At 24.9% G+C, this 14,619-nt stretch overlaps 1 protein-coding gene across 1 annotated transcript in view; it reads left to right on the top strand.

The window, feature by feature from the left end:
- The window catches only part of LOC105362032 (titin-like), a 74,119-nt gene extending 67,483 nt beyond the window's left edge, over positions 1-6,636 (top strand). Inside the window, exon 20 of the mRNA XM_011499357.1 lies at positions 5,909-6,636. Coding sequence (XP_011497659.1) covers positions 5,909-6,103 — 195 coding nt within the window. The 3' untranslated portion in view covers positions 6,104-6,636. The remainder of the gene's footprint in view (positions 1-5,908) is intronic.
- The last annotated feature ends 7,983 nt before the right edge of the window (positions 6,637-14,619 follow it).

Here is a 14,619-nt window from a genome sequence, read left to right as displayed (position 1 = left end):
CTGAGCCAACGATAAGCTTCCTGTGGGATAGATGGTTAAAGCTCATGAAATTCTCAAGGGTTATCTACGTATTATGTGTTGTACTTAAATTTTATTTTTCAAAGTGTTGATTATATGCTTTGGGAATTTTTGTTAAATTTATCCTGATTATTGCGTATTTGGAGACAACAAATTTTCAGGATCGGTAAGGGCGTTGATAATGCTTTACCTACCGCTACTAATACCACGAAACTTTAAACGAGCAAATCACTAAAACATCAAATATCGTTAATAGTAAGTTTATATTTTATTCATATTATGTTGCATGTCGTTTTGTTTGAAAATACTAACTATTTACTCTTTTATTCTTTGATTCGTTATTAAGCATTCTGCTACTATTCTAACATATGTTATTCAAACTCAAATGCAGTAAGTACATTAGATTTCAATTTTTACATGAATAATTATAAGAAAACGAAGATTTATTAAACGATTGCGCACTGATAAATTTTATCTACAATTATCAAAAAGATTAGTAAATATCTTAAAAAAGAAAGAGAAAAAAATATTAAATTCCAACGTGCTTTCCAAAATTAATTATTTTAATTGACATGTACGGTTAAACATTGATTTATGACTCGAAATACAATGCAATATTGTCAGTGTATTCTTTTCGAAAAAAAATTAAAACAATAACAAAACAAAAACAAAAAAACAAAAAAACTATCGATATTTTTTCATAGAAAATGTCGAGCGAGTGTAACGAGTATTCAGACGCTATAGACGCTCTATACATAACATGTACTTAATTTAATGGAATTTTTTGATTATTTCAGTATTGTACACCATAATCTCAAATATTTTCGAAATCTCGAGTATATCGAATAAAATAATGGGTATGTATGCTCATCGAGTCGTCACTACATGTCGAATGTAATGCAGTCACAGTTAAGGGAAAAATTAGACATGAATACGATTGTATTTATTTAAAGAGAAAAAGAAGCAAAAAAAAAAACAAAAAAAAAATATTTCGATAACACAAAGCCATGCAGTTTATACGGAACTTCTTAAAATTGTTGATTTGGTAGCTGAAAAATTGAAGCGGCGCGTATACTCTTTTCATTGTAAGCAGAAACTTGAAACGTGTTTTTCGCAAAACTTTTTTTCCCTCACATTTTAAGCATAACGCTTATATGGATCCCCAGGTCGACTAGAATCGAATTTTAAAAATATGTGTTAAAAGATTATCTGTTGAAATTCTGACAAATCTGTTGAAGCTCGTACTTTCTTTTATAAAAATTGTATAAGTCACGAATTTCGATAATCATATTGTGCCAATGTTATTTTATGTATGTAAACAATCACTTTTTAATAATTATTTTCTTATGTTTCTTCAATTGTTGTCATCTCTGTGATAATACAAAGAAGACATAGCTGTAAATTAATTTATCGCCATTTGCGATTGATAGTGATATTTTTAATAATTTCAAAAGCAGAACATAATAATGCCTTGTTGTGTTTAATTATCATTTAAATAGAATGTTTCAACGTTATTTTAGCAGAAATGCTAAATTATAGTCAACAAACAACGAGTAACAATATGACTATACATTTCTTCATTCAAAAACTGTGTTGCCAATAATTATTTTTTGTCTGTGTTACAAATTACAACGCTACTATATGAAACGTCAGCCACCTCAAATATACGAAATTAAATTATTTCATGAAATTATTTCCTCTATGTATATGGATAAATTACATACTTAGTCTCTGATAGGGAATAGAAAAGGCTCAGCCCCCGCTCAACGACATGAAACTTTGTGTGCGTAAAAGATTATTGACGATCTTCATGATGAGACCACACACACACACACATATATATATATATATATATATATATATATATATATATATATATACCTATAATATGCATATTTGCATGTGTATATGTATGTACATAATTTTTTACGTAATGAATAAGATAAAATCGTGCAAATAATTTATTATAAAATTTCCTTTAAAGTTTTATACTTCATTTTCATTCCTTCCTTATAAATCTTATAAATGATATAATCTTATAAACTATCTAATTATTATTCGGCTAATTTTTTGTTATTTTTACAAGCACTTTAATAACATTCCGTTTACAATGTGATATTAACTTCCTTTTTAAAGTATCTTTTTTAACAAAATAATATTAATAACTAATTCAGAAATACATATTTTAATTTCTATCCTGATTTATAAAAATATTATTAAGTAAAATTAACTCATTTAAATTTTATCATCTTTAAAAAAAATAATATGTTTTTTATATTTAAATTGTGAGATTCTAATTACAATGACCTTAGAATATTAATAAATAATATTATATTCGTATAACGCTTTCATACATTCAATATAAATTTCGTAAAGTTTTAAAAGTTTTTTTTCATAATTTTTTTACTCATAAATCACATTAAAGTAAATATTTTATTATAATATTATTCACAAGGTTTTTCGGCAATTGAATTTTGTATTATGAGACCTTACATATACACAGCTCCGAATTAACGTATTTTATGTATTCACATATTAGTTATATATGGGACTAAGACAGTTTGAGTTGTGAAAGTCGTCTATTAATGGAAAGAGCAGCTCGGTAAGAAAATGGAGAAAATAAATTTTTTACAAGTACTGGAATATCTAATACTACTTTTTATCGACCTATGCTCTTAAATATGATTATTATTAATATTTATTATTGATGATTCGTTGAATGAAAATATAGGTCATCGTAGTAGAAAAAATTATTTCGTAATGACTATATTGTATTACAATTTTTATATATAATGAGATTGAAATGATTTAATGAAGTATACTTTATAAATACAACTTTTATATTTTAGGATTACTGAACAAAATTTATTTATACATTGAGCTCTTCTCGATTTCTAAATAAAAATATTCTTAAATAATTTTTTTTTTTTTTTTTTTTTTTTTTTTTTTTTTTTTTTTTTTTTTTTTTTTTTTATTTTTCGTTTGTTTGTATATAAACGTATTTTCTTTCCACCCATTTAATCACTAACCCGAATAGAAGTTGAAGTTGAAGGATAAAATTTTATTATAGTTATAAATTTCATAACGGATGGTGATTTTTATAATATAAGTGATATAAAAATGGCAATGATAATTGTATTTTAAACAAAGTATTTATTAAGATTCAAGCATCTTATAGAAAATAAAAAAAGACACGTAAAGTATTATTTTAAAATTGCTGTGAAAATCAGCATTCAACGATTTTGAATGCATAAGGAATGATGCACGTATATGTGAAATTAACGTATATGATAGCAAACACCGAAATACTACATACAATGTACCAAATTTATTTACATAATCTAAAATCTTCGTGGCGATAGATGCCTACAGAAAGTTTTTATTTCAAAATTCAAAAGCTTACTGTTCGGCAATTTTAAAGAATATGCAGTAATAAAACTTTAACTAATACCTAAAAATAAATGTCTAAAAAACGTGATACATACATTGAAGCAAATCCTTGTACACATGCAATCACTTGATATAATCTAATATACAGCCATTTGCTTTGAAAATAATCAGGAAATACAGTGTTCAGTCGTTTTAAAAGCGTAAAAAAAAAAAAAAAAAAAAAAAAAAAATAATAATACATGTAGATGCACAGTTAATGGTAAAATACTTTAAATAGAAAAATAGCGACAATCATTGTATTGGTTTATGTACTTATTTGATTCTGTCAAAGTATCACGTAACGTACGTATTTGATGCTGTGAAATCTTCATAAATAAATTCGTAATTAATGTTTAAAAAATCTGCAGTAACGAAATTTATCCCATTGCCATTATTTGAAAACTTTAATCTACTTTGAAGTTAGGTGATAAAAGCGAAAATGATCTTTCAACTCAAATAATAAAGTATCAAAAGTATGGTAATAAAAAATTAGTATAATAAACTAGATGACATTCCATCTCGTGTTTATAATTATTATATTCAAAGAATGAATTATATATTCTTTTGCTAAAATTAACAAATTTTCAGAGAAATATTATTGAAAGATTTCATTCGCAATTATTTTAATAATAGCAATAAAAATATTAATTAATAGTAATTATTTCGAAAGTGTCAAGTATATACAAAATTAATTTAACATAATAATGAAATACAATTGAATATCAAATGTAATTATTTCGATGTTTAGGAAATTGACAATTGTTTTATTTTGAAAAATTCCAAAAATAATGTGAATTTCAATTTGTGTCTTGTTCTTGAATTATATTAATTCGATAAATTCAATCACATCGTTAATCGTCGTGTAATTATTAATGTTTAGTAACATGTAATATTATATAACCTTTTGGAAATTAATTAAAGATATATTTAATTAGATGATGCTAAAGTTGACTTTTAAAATCATTTTATCATATTAAATTCTATTTCGAATAAATTTTTTTTGATACTAATAATAACGTAATAATCTTGATTGCACATGATAAAATATTTATAAACTTTCATTGCACGCGTGCTTAAATAAATAATAATTCTAATTTCTATGATATTTTAAATTCTTATCGGTTAAATTGTAAAAGAAAAGTATGAATGTTCCATCGATTAGATATTGCTTAGAATTTTTAACAGTTAGAGTTAGATAAAATTACTAACAGTTGATTAAAATTTTCTTACTAAATATATGGCACAATGTGTTTTTCCATTTCATAGGGTAAATCCTTTGTTTATATATTTCAGCTGATTGAGTTTTCTTTTTCTAGTGAGTGATCTATGATAATAAATAGATGGAAATAAAATTTATATATATAAAATAGTGGTAAAATTTTGCTATCAACACAAGATTATTTTTTTTAAACACCATTTAATGCATATGTGTCCTACGTAAAAATTTCCATATAATTTTGCATTCGAATGCTTGATTACGTAACGAAATTTTACATTAAAAAGTCAAATACTAATATTGTAATTGAAATGATATGTAATATAATATTTCATCGCGTGTTCATAATTTAATCGGAAGTATAAAAATGATCGAAAATGGTATCTGCAGCATTAAAAACTTGTTACATATTTTGAGGATATAAATGTAAATAGAATGTAATAGAAATTTAATATGAATATATAAATTCATTATTTCAATAAAAATTATTTTCTCAATTTCGCAAAAATATATTTATGTATAAATACATTGAATTATTTATTTAACATTTTCCATTACTTATGAAAATTCTACAAATAATCAAGCAATAGAATTAACTACAAAATCATTGATTTCTCAAGCATTAATAAAAAAAAAAAAAAAAAAAATTCAAAAAAAAAAAAAAAAAAAAAAAAAAAAAAAAAAACCATAAATTTGGGAAATTTAATCAATTATCTATCGACATATGAACACCCAAGAATTATTAATTTTCTTGCTATTTATTTGACTAAATTAAGTAATAATAAAGCATTGTTTCAATAATGGAAATATACAAGTGGTATTTATAATATATTCTTTAAATAAAGTTTTCCTTAAATTTCTAAAGTTTTTCCTCAATTTTTATTACACATTTGATAAAGTAATATGAAATTTATATTAGATTTCCTTAACTAATTTAAAATATTTACAAAGAACGCGTCTTTGTCATAAATCGATGGTATCGCATGAATTGTAAATTCAATCATACTTGAAATAAAATATCAGTTAAATGTATAAAATCCGTAGGATCGTCTCGATAATTTAAACTTGAATATCTGTTGAGAGTCAAACGAACGATTGGAAAGTGCATTAACATTGGCAAGGTCGTACATAATATTATGAAGTTTTCGATTTATAAAGTACAGCGATTCCCACACATTTCTCCTCGTTATCCGTTCACTTAATAAAAAAGATTTTCGCTTTTGTCGTCTGTTTCATGTTCTGCAGCCATTCAAGCCGGAGTTCTCCGATTTGGACTACGCTGACGTAGACTATCGCTCTTACGGGCCGATAAATTACAAGGCCGCGAGTATTGCTTTACTTCAAAACCGAAATAAGCCGCAACAACAGCAAATTCATCAACAGGATGATCGCATACCACAAATGTACGGCGTCTCCGACGACAGCGAAGAACTTTTGTAAGAATGTGCTCGTCGCATAATATTTTTCACCCCTAAAGTGCCATCTTTTAATGTAGTTGAGATGTATGTATATGAAAGAGTTAGAGTGCGATAGAGAGTCTGTGCATTTGCGCGTATGTGTGTAAGTTTGCGAGCGTGCGTGGCGTCTGTTCGTACGTTCCCACCTGCGTTTTATTTATGCAAGGAAGAGAGGGAGAAATAGACAGAGAAATATTAAGGAATATAATGGAACGAGTCCGTCGATATTCATCAAATATACACAATGTTATTATTGTTCTTGTAAGGGACCCATTTGCCAGAGGTCGTTAAGTAATATTATATGCTTAAACTTTTTACAACGTTAGAATGTGCATTATGGGATCAAATCGACTGACGTAACATCTTCGCGGTGATTGTTGGCGCCATATGATGGCATGCCTACCCGTAGCTTTTAATGATTATTCAAATTCGTTCACACATAAGAATTTACAAATTGTCAGGATAACAAGGAAGTAAATCATAAATAACAATTTGCATTGTATCAAATGGGTATATATAGTGCATTAAAAAAAAAAAAAAAAAAAAAACTATTTCTAATGTTTTATGTGTAATTAGGTCTAACATAAAGCATTCAAGTTTAGTTAAAGTTCTTGAAATTTTAAATGTTACATGCACAAAATCATTTGTAACAAAGACAAAAAAAAGTCTAAAGTATCGACCAAACTTTTTCCAATGTTATCCCGATTATCACATTAGAATTGCAAATAATAGAAACGAAAATAAATTTACATTGAGCGAATCTCATGAGGAAATATATCTTAAATTTTTTTTCTTCCTACGATTACTACATTCTATTCTTCTTATTACAATTAAAATATATATGTTATATATGTTATATATATATATATATATACGAGCTACGAAACTAGTGAAGATTGTTCTATATTTTCGTTATTTGTCAATGATTCGTTGAGTATTTGAAATGCTTCTATTAATCAAACGTAACTTAAAGAATATATACATATTCAGTACAATACTGATACTTTATATCCGTTCTCGTTTTGAATCGTCCTTGTTTCTTATTCTTTACCTCTGTCAATACTTGCCATTATATTTGCAAACGCGCACATATATTATTTAATGTTTTTTTTCTTAGATCCGATACATTATATTTATTCATATATGTAGCTCTAATTAAATCGAGTCGTCGCATCTAAAATTGACATAAATAGCGTCATCTATATATAACACGAATGATTAGAAAGAGAGAAATGCATCATAAAATTAACCCGTCCATCTTTTTAACCGTTCAGAAACTCAGAGTCTTCTTTCAAATTTCTAATAAAAAAGAAAATATTAAATATCGTATTAACATATTATCTATATATATATATATATATATATATATATATAGCATGTATCGTTATTTAGGTTTTATCGATTCAACAATGGAAAATTAAATCTCTTATTGAATAAAATTGGATCGTGTTTATATGTTGCAAGCGTTACTCAAATTCTTTTGTTCCCAATGCATCTAATATAATTTTATTAATGTCACATAAGTTGCTGCATAAGTTTTTTCTTTTTAACTCCTCGATACATTGTCTTTTTCTTTATCAATGATAGTATTAAACATACCATTAAGTCATTTAGTTTTATTTCAGGTTAAAAGTTATGAAATAATAAATTATATTATCGTACATATTATTTGAGAAATAAAGTTCAATGATATTTATTATCGCTGAAATTCAATAATAAGAAACTACAAATTGTTAAATAATTAAGATAAAAAAGTTTGTTGTTCGTTTACAATAATTTTAATCAAATATAACGAATTAAATAATTTAATTGAAAATTTATTCTTCATAGAATCGCTGTTTAAGTTTAATAGTGTACATTGTAAAAAATATTTGCTATACTCGAGTAACGATACATGCTCAGAATTATATTGGGGATTTACTTCATATATTTTGTTATCACACTCATCAATGTTACTTCAATTTCTTTCTGTAACTATATCTGTAATTACGGTACCTAATATTAATCATTATAAGATCTGTACAGTGAAATAATAGCGAATGATTTGTCACTATTATAAGGTTGTACATTGTAAGAGACAAATATGCAAGTAAATATTGTACACAGTATCTCTAAATAAGTTACGATAAGATAAAAGATAGATATTGTTATTTATATTATGGAAATAATTGGAAGATTTGAAAGATCACGCATTAATGTTCGGTTTCATTTTGTCGCGAATTAATCTTCAGCCAAATAAATGACGGAAGTGAAATTCTTGGCAGAATTCTTATGCTTTTGCTGTGTAATTTCCGTGGCGTATGTCTGAAAACTCAAGGTGAATATCCTAACATTGAAACTCATAATATACTTTCATTAAATGTTCAAGCTATGTCATTAATATATAGAATATGTCGATGATTTTTTAAATACAATAAGTTTTAGACAGTTGAATAATTAGTTTATCCACCTTTAAAATCACTTTAATTTATTAACACAATGTTATTTAACTCGTATACGAAAATCCTTTAACTTAAATCCTTTTAATGGCTTTATGAAATTTTTTTTTCGCTTTTTTTCTATTCTATAACTACAAATTTTATTATCTTTTGAACAGAAATAATATAGCAAGTGACTCGGAAACTTTTTGGTATATTTAAACTTCAGAACTGGTAAAGCTCGAAAATGTTAACTTACTTCTATTAAGCTGAATTCATAAAATACGAAAGAAAAAATAAAATATTAATATATTGTATTTAAAGTTAGGGAGTTTTTACTTCACATACACACACATATATATATATATATATATTGTTAATTAATTAAATTAACAATAAAAAATTTTCGTTTCTTTAAGACTTATTGTATTCGATCATCCATCCCATTTACAATAATAACAGACCAAAAAAAAAAATATTTCTTAAACATATAATTCTGATATTAATAATAAATTAATCATATTATTATTATTATTATTATTATTATTATTATTATTATTATTATTACAAAAACGTATTAGTACAAAATAACATCACTACTAAGTATTTAAGATATTTGAAACGATAATAATTGCACATTTTAGAAGCTACTTTTCTACTTTAAATTTGTAAAATACTATTTACCAAAAATCCTATAACATCTCAGAGTAAAAGTAAAATATGTATAAGTGATATATCCATTTGTAATTATTCATACGTATAAGTAACCTTTTTATTATATATTTATAAATGTTTCGTAATGTAGCTACTCGATTAAACGGTTAAAAAACTAAAATATTTTTCGATTATTTCGATTTAATTGTTTTATAATTCAAATGAATCATAAAATGTTATGAACTGTTAACGATTATACAAATAAGTAAAATAGAAACTATAGTTATATTAGACATTCGTGTACAGTAATTTATATTTTAATAATTTATAATAATTTATAGCAGTAGAAAGAAATAAAAGGGTATATGAGGAATTCGCCTTGAGAACGAACGACTCGACATTATGTAATCGTCGAACATCCATGTATTATCGATCCGTACACAGGGTAAAGTATAATCATGAAAACCAAAAATTGATATATATATATATATATATTATAAAATTTCGGTATTAGTGTTTTCGTTATCTTCTCATAAATTATACAACGATTAATTTCACACACGATCGTGTACATAATACATTTTTCATGTACCCTGAAGGTCATTGTAAGTCCTGTGTCACAAAAGACGAAGCTAATATTTTGTTTAATATTATCCCTATATTGCTATATTCAAAAAATTGTAATTAATCATTGTAGAATGACGATAAATAATATATATTTAGAGTATATTAGTCACGTGTTTTAATTCGAAAATTCGGTGCAATAATTACGTATTAAGAAAAAATGTATATTTTCATCTTTGCTATTATCACGTATACCTTCAATATACTCACATACAAAAAAATATACTCAGCAGTAATTCACATAGTTAGTATCGTAATGTAAAATATGAATTTGTTGAAAATGAGGTATCAACTGCGAAGAAATTAATTAAGGTGTTGAAAATAGGAAAAAGCGAGCATAAGTACACGAGGTTCCGTACATATGTATATAATGTTGTATACATGCAAAAGAATTAAAAATGAACATTAATTGGTGATATTGATTTATATAAGAAAAGTTTTCCCCTCGCTAGAAAGACTTTGTATTGTAAAGTTTAAAATGTAAACCGCTAGTTAACGCGAAATCTTAACTTTAATAACTAAAACTAAAACTAAACCACTAAATACAGCTCGATAACACAGTCGCATCATATGAAGAAAACCGGCTGTGCAGATTTATTTAACTCGAGGGAAAATAATGAGAGAATTATTAGAAAGAAACAATTGCGGGCAACAAATGTAATAGTTGTGCACAAACATAATATTTATAAATCTAATTCACGACGTTATATTTTATTTTTAAAATATTAGGTTTATCTTATTAAATGTTTTTATATTCCCAGTACTTATTTAACGAATCAATACAAGTTTGTACTCATATATTATAAAGAAACTCGTAAATATATTTATTTATTTGTTTTTCATGACGTCGGTATGTTGTTTAAGCAGTTCTTTTCATTGAATTTGAACGAAATTAATTGAAACTGGATATTAAAGATGAATTATTACTTCGTTATTCTCATACATATAAGCAGATATACATATAAAAAGAAATAGAAGAAATTGCGAGTTAAAAGACTCATCGTAATGCACGTGCCAAAGCGATATAAATTAAAAAAAAAAAAAAAAAAAAGAAAAGGGAAAAAAAAGACGTTCACTTTGAAACGAATTAACACGTCATTTACTAAAATATAAAATAAGAGCAAGACAAAATAAAATAACCTGTACATGCAGTTAAGATGTAACGATATTTTAATAAACAGAACTGAAAATAAATGTTACAATTAGAAGTTTATATTCTATTTATTTCATAACCACATTGCCTATTCCAACATTCCATCCTTTATTGATTCATAAATTCTAGCGCACCAACAGTTACATTGTTTATAAATATACTTCTCATTATTTAATTCTTAATAATTAATTCATTATATTTCATTATTAGATAATAAAATAATTAATAAATATTATATTTATTTCAATTATCTATGAAAAAAAAATTTTCTATCAAAAAAAAAAAAAATTCGATCAATTAATTTTAAATAGACAACACAGCAAAATATCCTGTTTTTTTTTTTTAAAGAAATCTTCTTTCTTTATAGTATTTGAAAAAGAATTTCTTACATAATTATATATATCTATATTTATTTTAGAAATAATTTCTAATTACAGGTGGAAAAATACTTTCATTTAGTAGATTAAGCAATAACAATTTATCAGATATTAATAAAATAAAAAAAAAACAATATAATGAATAATAGCAAGAAGTTACAGAAAAATTATTCCTATATTTCTTTTTCTCTATATTAAGAAAAATAATAAACATGGAATTATTTATAGTTGGAATAAAATTTATTGTATATAGAAAAATTTATTATAAAATATTTGTAACTATTTCGAAGAAGTTCACACTAGAGTTTACGAACAAAATTACTAAATAGTAGATTTTCTCATTTATTTTATTTATTTCTTCGGTAATCATTGAGTATGATTAAATTAAATTTGAGATTTTCAATCTTAATTACGTTTATGACTCTATGTCCAATTTATGAATAAAACTTCAGAAACAAATTGTTTTGTACATCTCATTAATAATAAAAGATTTTTTAATTTGTTATATTAGATATATTATAGATTAGAATTTGTATTAGAAATGTCAGTTTCATTTTAAATGATCAAAACAATAAGTATTTGTATATAATAATAATAATAATAATAATAATAATAATAATAATAATAATAATAATAATAATAATAATAATAATAATAATAATAATAAAAAAAAATAACAATAACAATAACGATGATGATAAATAGTGAATAATGTAGAATTAAAGTTAATGATGAAAATCAAATTATGATCATGGAGGGAGACAAAATGATGGAGATTGAAGAGTATGTGGAGTTGGAAAAAGTCTGAGAGAGAGAGAGAGAGAGAGAGAGAGAGAGAGAACATCTCAGTATCTTCGAATCAAGAGAGGAAAAGAGCGAGAGGATAATAATTTAATTAATTTTAAATGTATTATAATCCATTATTTTAATAATAATTAAATGATTGGATAATCGTTTCCAATATGATTCCACAGTTTGATTATTTTCGTATCTTTATGATGTTAAATGATTGGATAATCGTTTCCAATATGATACGACAGTTTGATTATTTTCATATCATTATAGATGAATACAAAACGAATGAATATTCCGTTCAATTGTAATGCTAAAATACGTCTAATAAAATTATTTTAAATTTATTTCCTATACAAAGCTTCATTCACAAAACATTATAATTTTTAATTTTCAACCAATTCATACTATTTCAAAGAAATATTACGTTCAACAATTTTCATTTTATAAGTTTTATTTCATACGCTTATTAGAACTATGCATTCATAGATCTGTACAAATGTATTTATTAATCTTAATTAGTTTAAAATAGAGTGTATATTCAAATTTTATTAATACAATAAAAAAAAAAAAAAAAAAAAAAAAAAAAAAAAAAAAAAAAAAAAAAAAAAAAAAAAACCAAGTTATAATATTTGGTCCGAAACATTTGATGAAATTAAAGCTTGAAAAAATCAATAAAAGAAATTCTGATATGATTTAACATGTATGTGTAATCATCACATTATAATGTCATTTAAAACACAAGGCATTGGATAACGCAATGTTATGTGTAAAAATAAATTCGTACCTAACAATTACAACTATATATTTCAACGGAATATTACCGATCAAGTATTATGAGTTCTTGTAGATTCTGTTCTCAAAACATCGGATAAAGTAAAATATACATAGAGGCGCATAAAAGCATCAAAGATAAATTATAAATAAATTTAAATACAAGCTCGGTATATTTATTGCAAATCATCGAATCCTAGGACTAGATTCAAGGATCTCAACAACATATTATCACGCTATTACTAAGGGAGTCTCTTCCTCCTCCTCCTCCTCCTCCTCCTCCTCCTCCCGCCACCGCCCATCTTGCGCATCTATCGTATGTCTGAAGGCAACGTTACCAATAAAAATGCATCGTTTTTATTAGTGTTAGATCACGGCCATAAACTTCATTATTTATAAATATATTCAATTTAATTATAAATATAAACAACTACAAATCATAATTTTGAGTATTCTTTATAAGCATTTTAAAATATTTATTCTGTATATTTTTTGTTTGTTTGTTTGTTTGTTTGTTTGTTTGTTAAATTTATTATTCACGTTAATTATTGACGCGAGAAGCGTATAAAATATTACAAGTTTGTAACCACGATAATTGTAAATAAGCTAGAAAAATAACAGTACTACCAACCATCGGGTGGTGCGGGGTGGGGGTGGGGGGGGGGTGTTTCCAACTGGATGGGCTTATAATTTCAAAACTAATCTTCGTTTAAACAAACTGAGGGTGTGTTTGCGATAATCGAATGACAGAAACTCTGCTTGGAGAAATATTTACAACGCCGTCCATAAATCTATCGTCTATTCCAGAATATAGGTTACGTTCAGCATGCTTATGCACCATTCGTATATACTATTAGATTAAAATATACTTGATTCATACTTAAGGGTTAATCTATTACTTACGAATAAAATTTACTTTTAATGCACATTAATTTGCTGTTTAAGACGATAAAACAATACGAATTGCCATTACAAACTACAACCAATCGGCATGTGTTTCATTTTTCAATAAAAGTCATTGTTAAATTATAAATTCTCAGGTATATAAATAACTGCTGATCCCATTTTGTTTTTCACTTTAAACAATTTATAATATACAAATATAATATATCCTAACTCTACGTGTATTAACGTTCTTAAATCTCAATGTTTATTTAAAGGAAGTTATAATGTTTTATAAATATTTAATTTTAAATATAAATATTTAGTTGTATTGAAAATTTTGTCTTCATTTACTTATAGGCGGCACTTAACTTACGTGAAATAAGCTTGCGATTAGCTTAATATAATATTTCTTACATATATATAATTAAAATATTAAATTTCAATTACCACCATTATGGTATTATTAATTTTGAACGATATTGATATATTTATCATTAATCATTTTCATTATTAACAATAAATAAATTCAATACTAAAAGTATCTAAATTTATTTAATATTACAATTTCTAGACTTATATTTCATTCTTATTTAATAAAAGCATCCCAACATAACATACTGACAGATAATTTAGTTTTATGTTGTAGTCGCTATTATAATATAAATTACAAATTTAAATGTAAAATAAAGATAAAATTAAACGAATAATTACATCGATTTAAAAAGTGACACAACAATGGGCGCACTTGAATACTGCTAATAAGCACAAATATCACGGCCCTGACAATAATAAATGTAAATTCATGTAGAATTTCGTGCTTGAA

The sequence above is a fragment of the Ceratosolen solmsi genome, unplaced genomic scaffold (assembly GCF_000503995.2).
Source record: "Ceratosolen solmsi marchali unplaced genomic scaffold, CerSol_1.0 scaffold2, whole genome shotgun sequence".
NCBI lineage: Eukaryota > Metazoa > Arthropoda > Insecta > Hymenoptera > Agaonidae > Ceratosolen > Ceratosolen solmsi.
The sequence above is the reverse complement of the archived record's forward strand: the minus strand, read 5'-3'. Positions and strand labels throughout refer to the sequence as shown.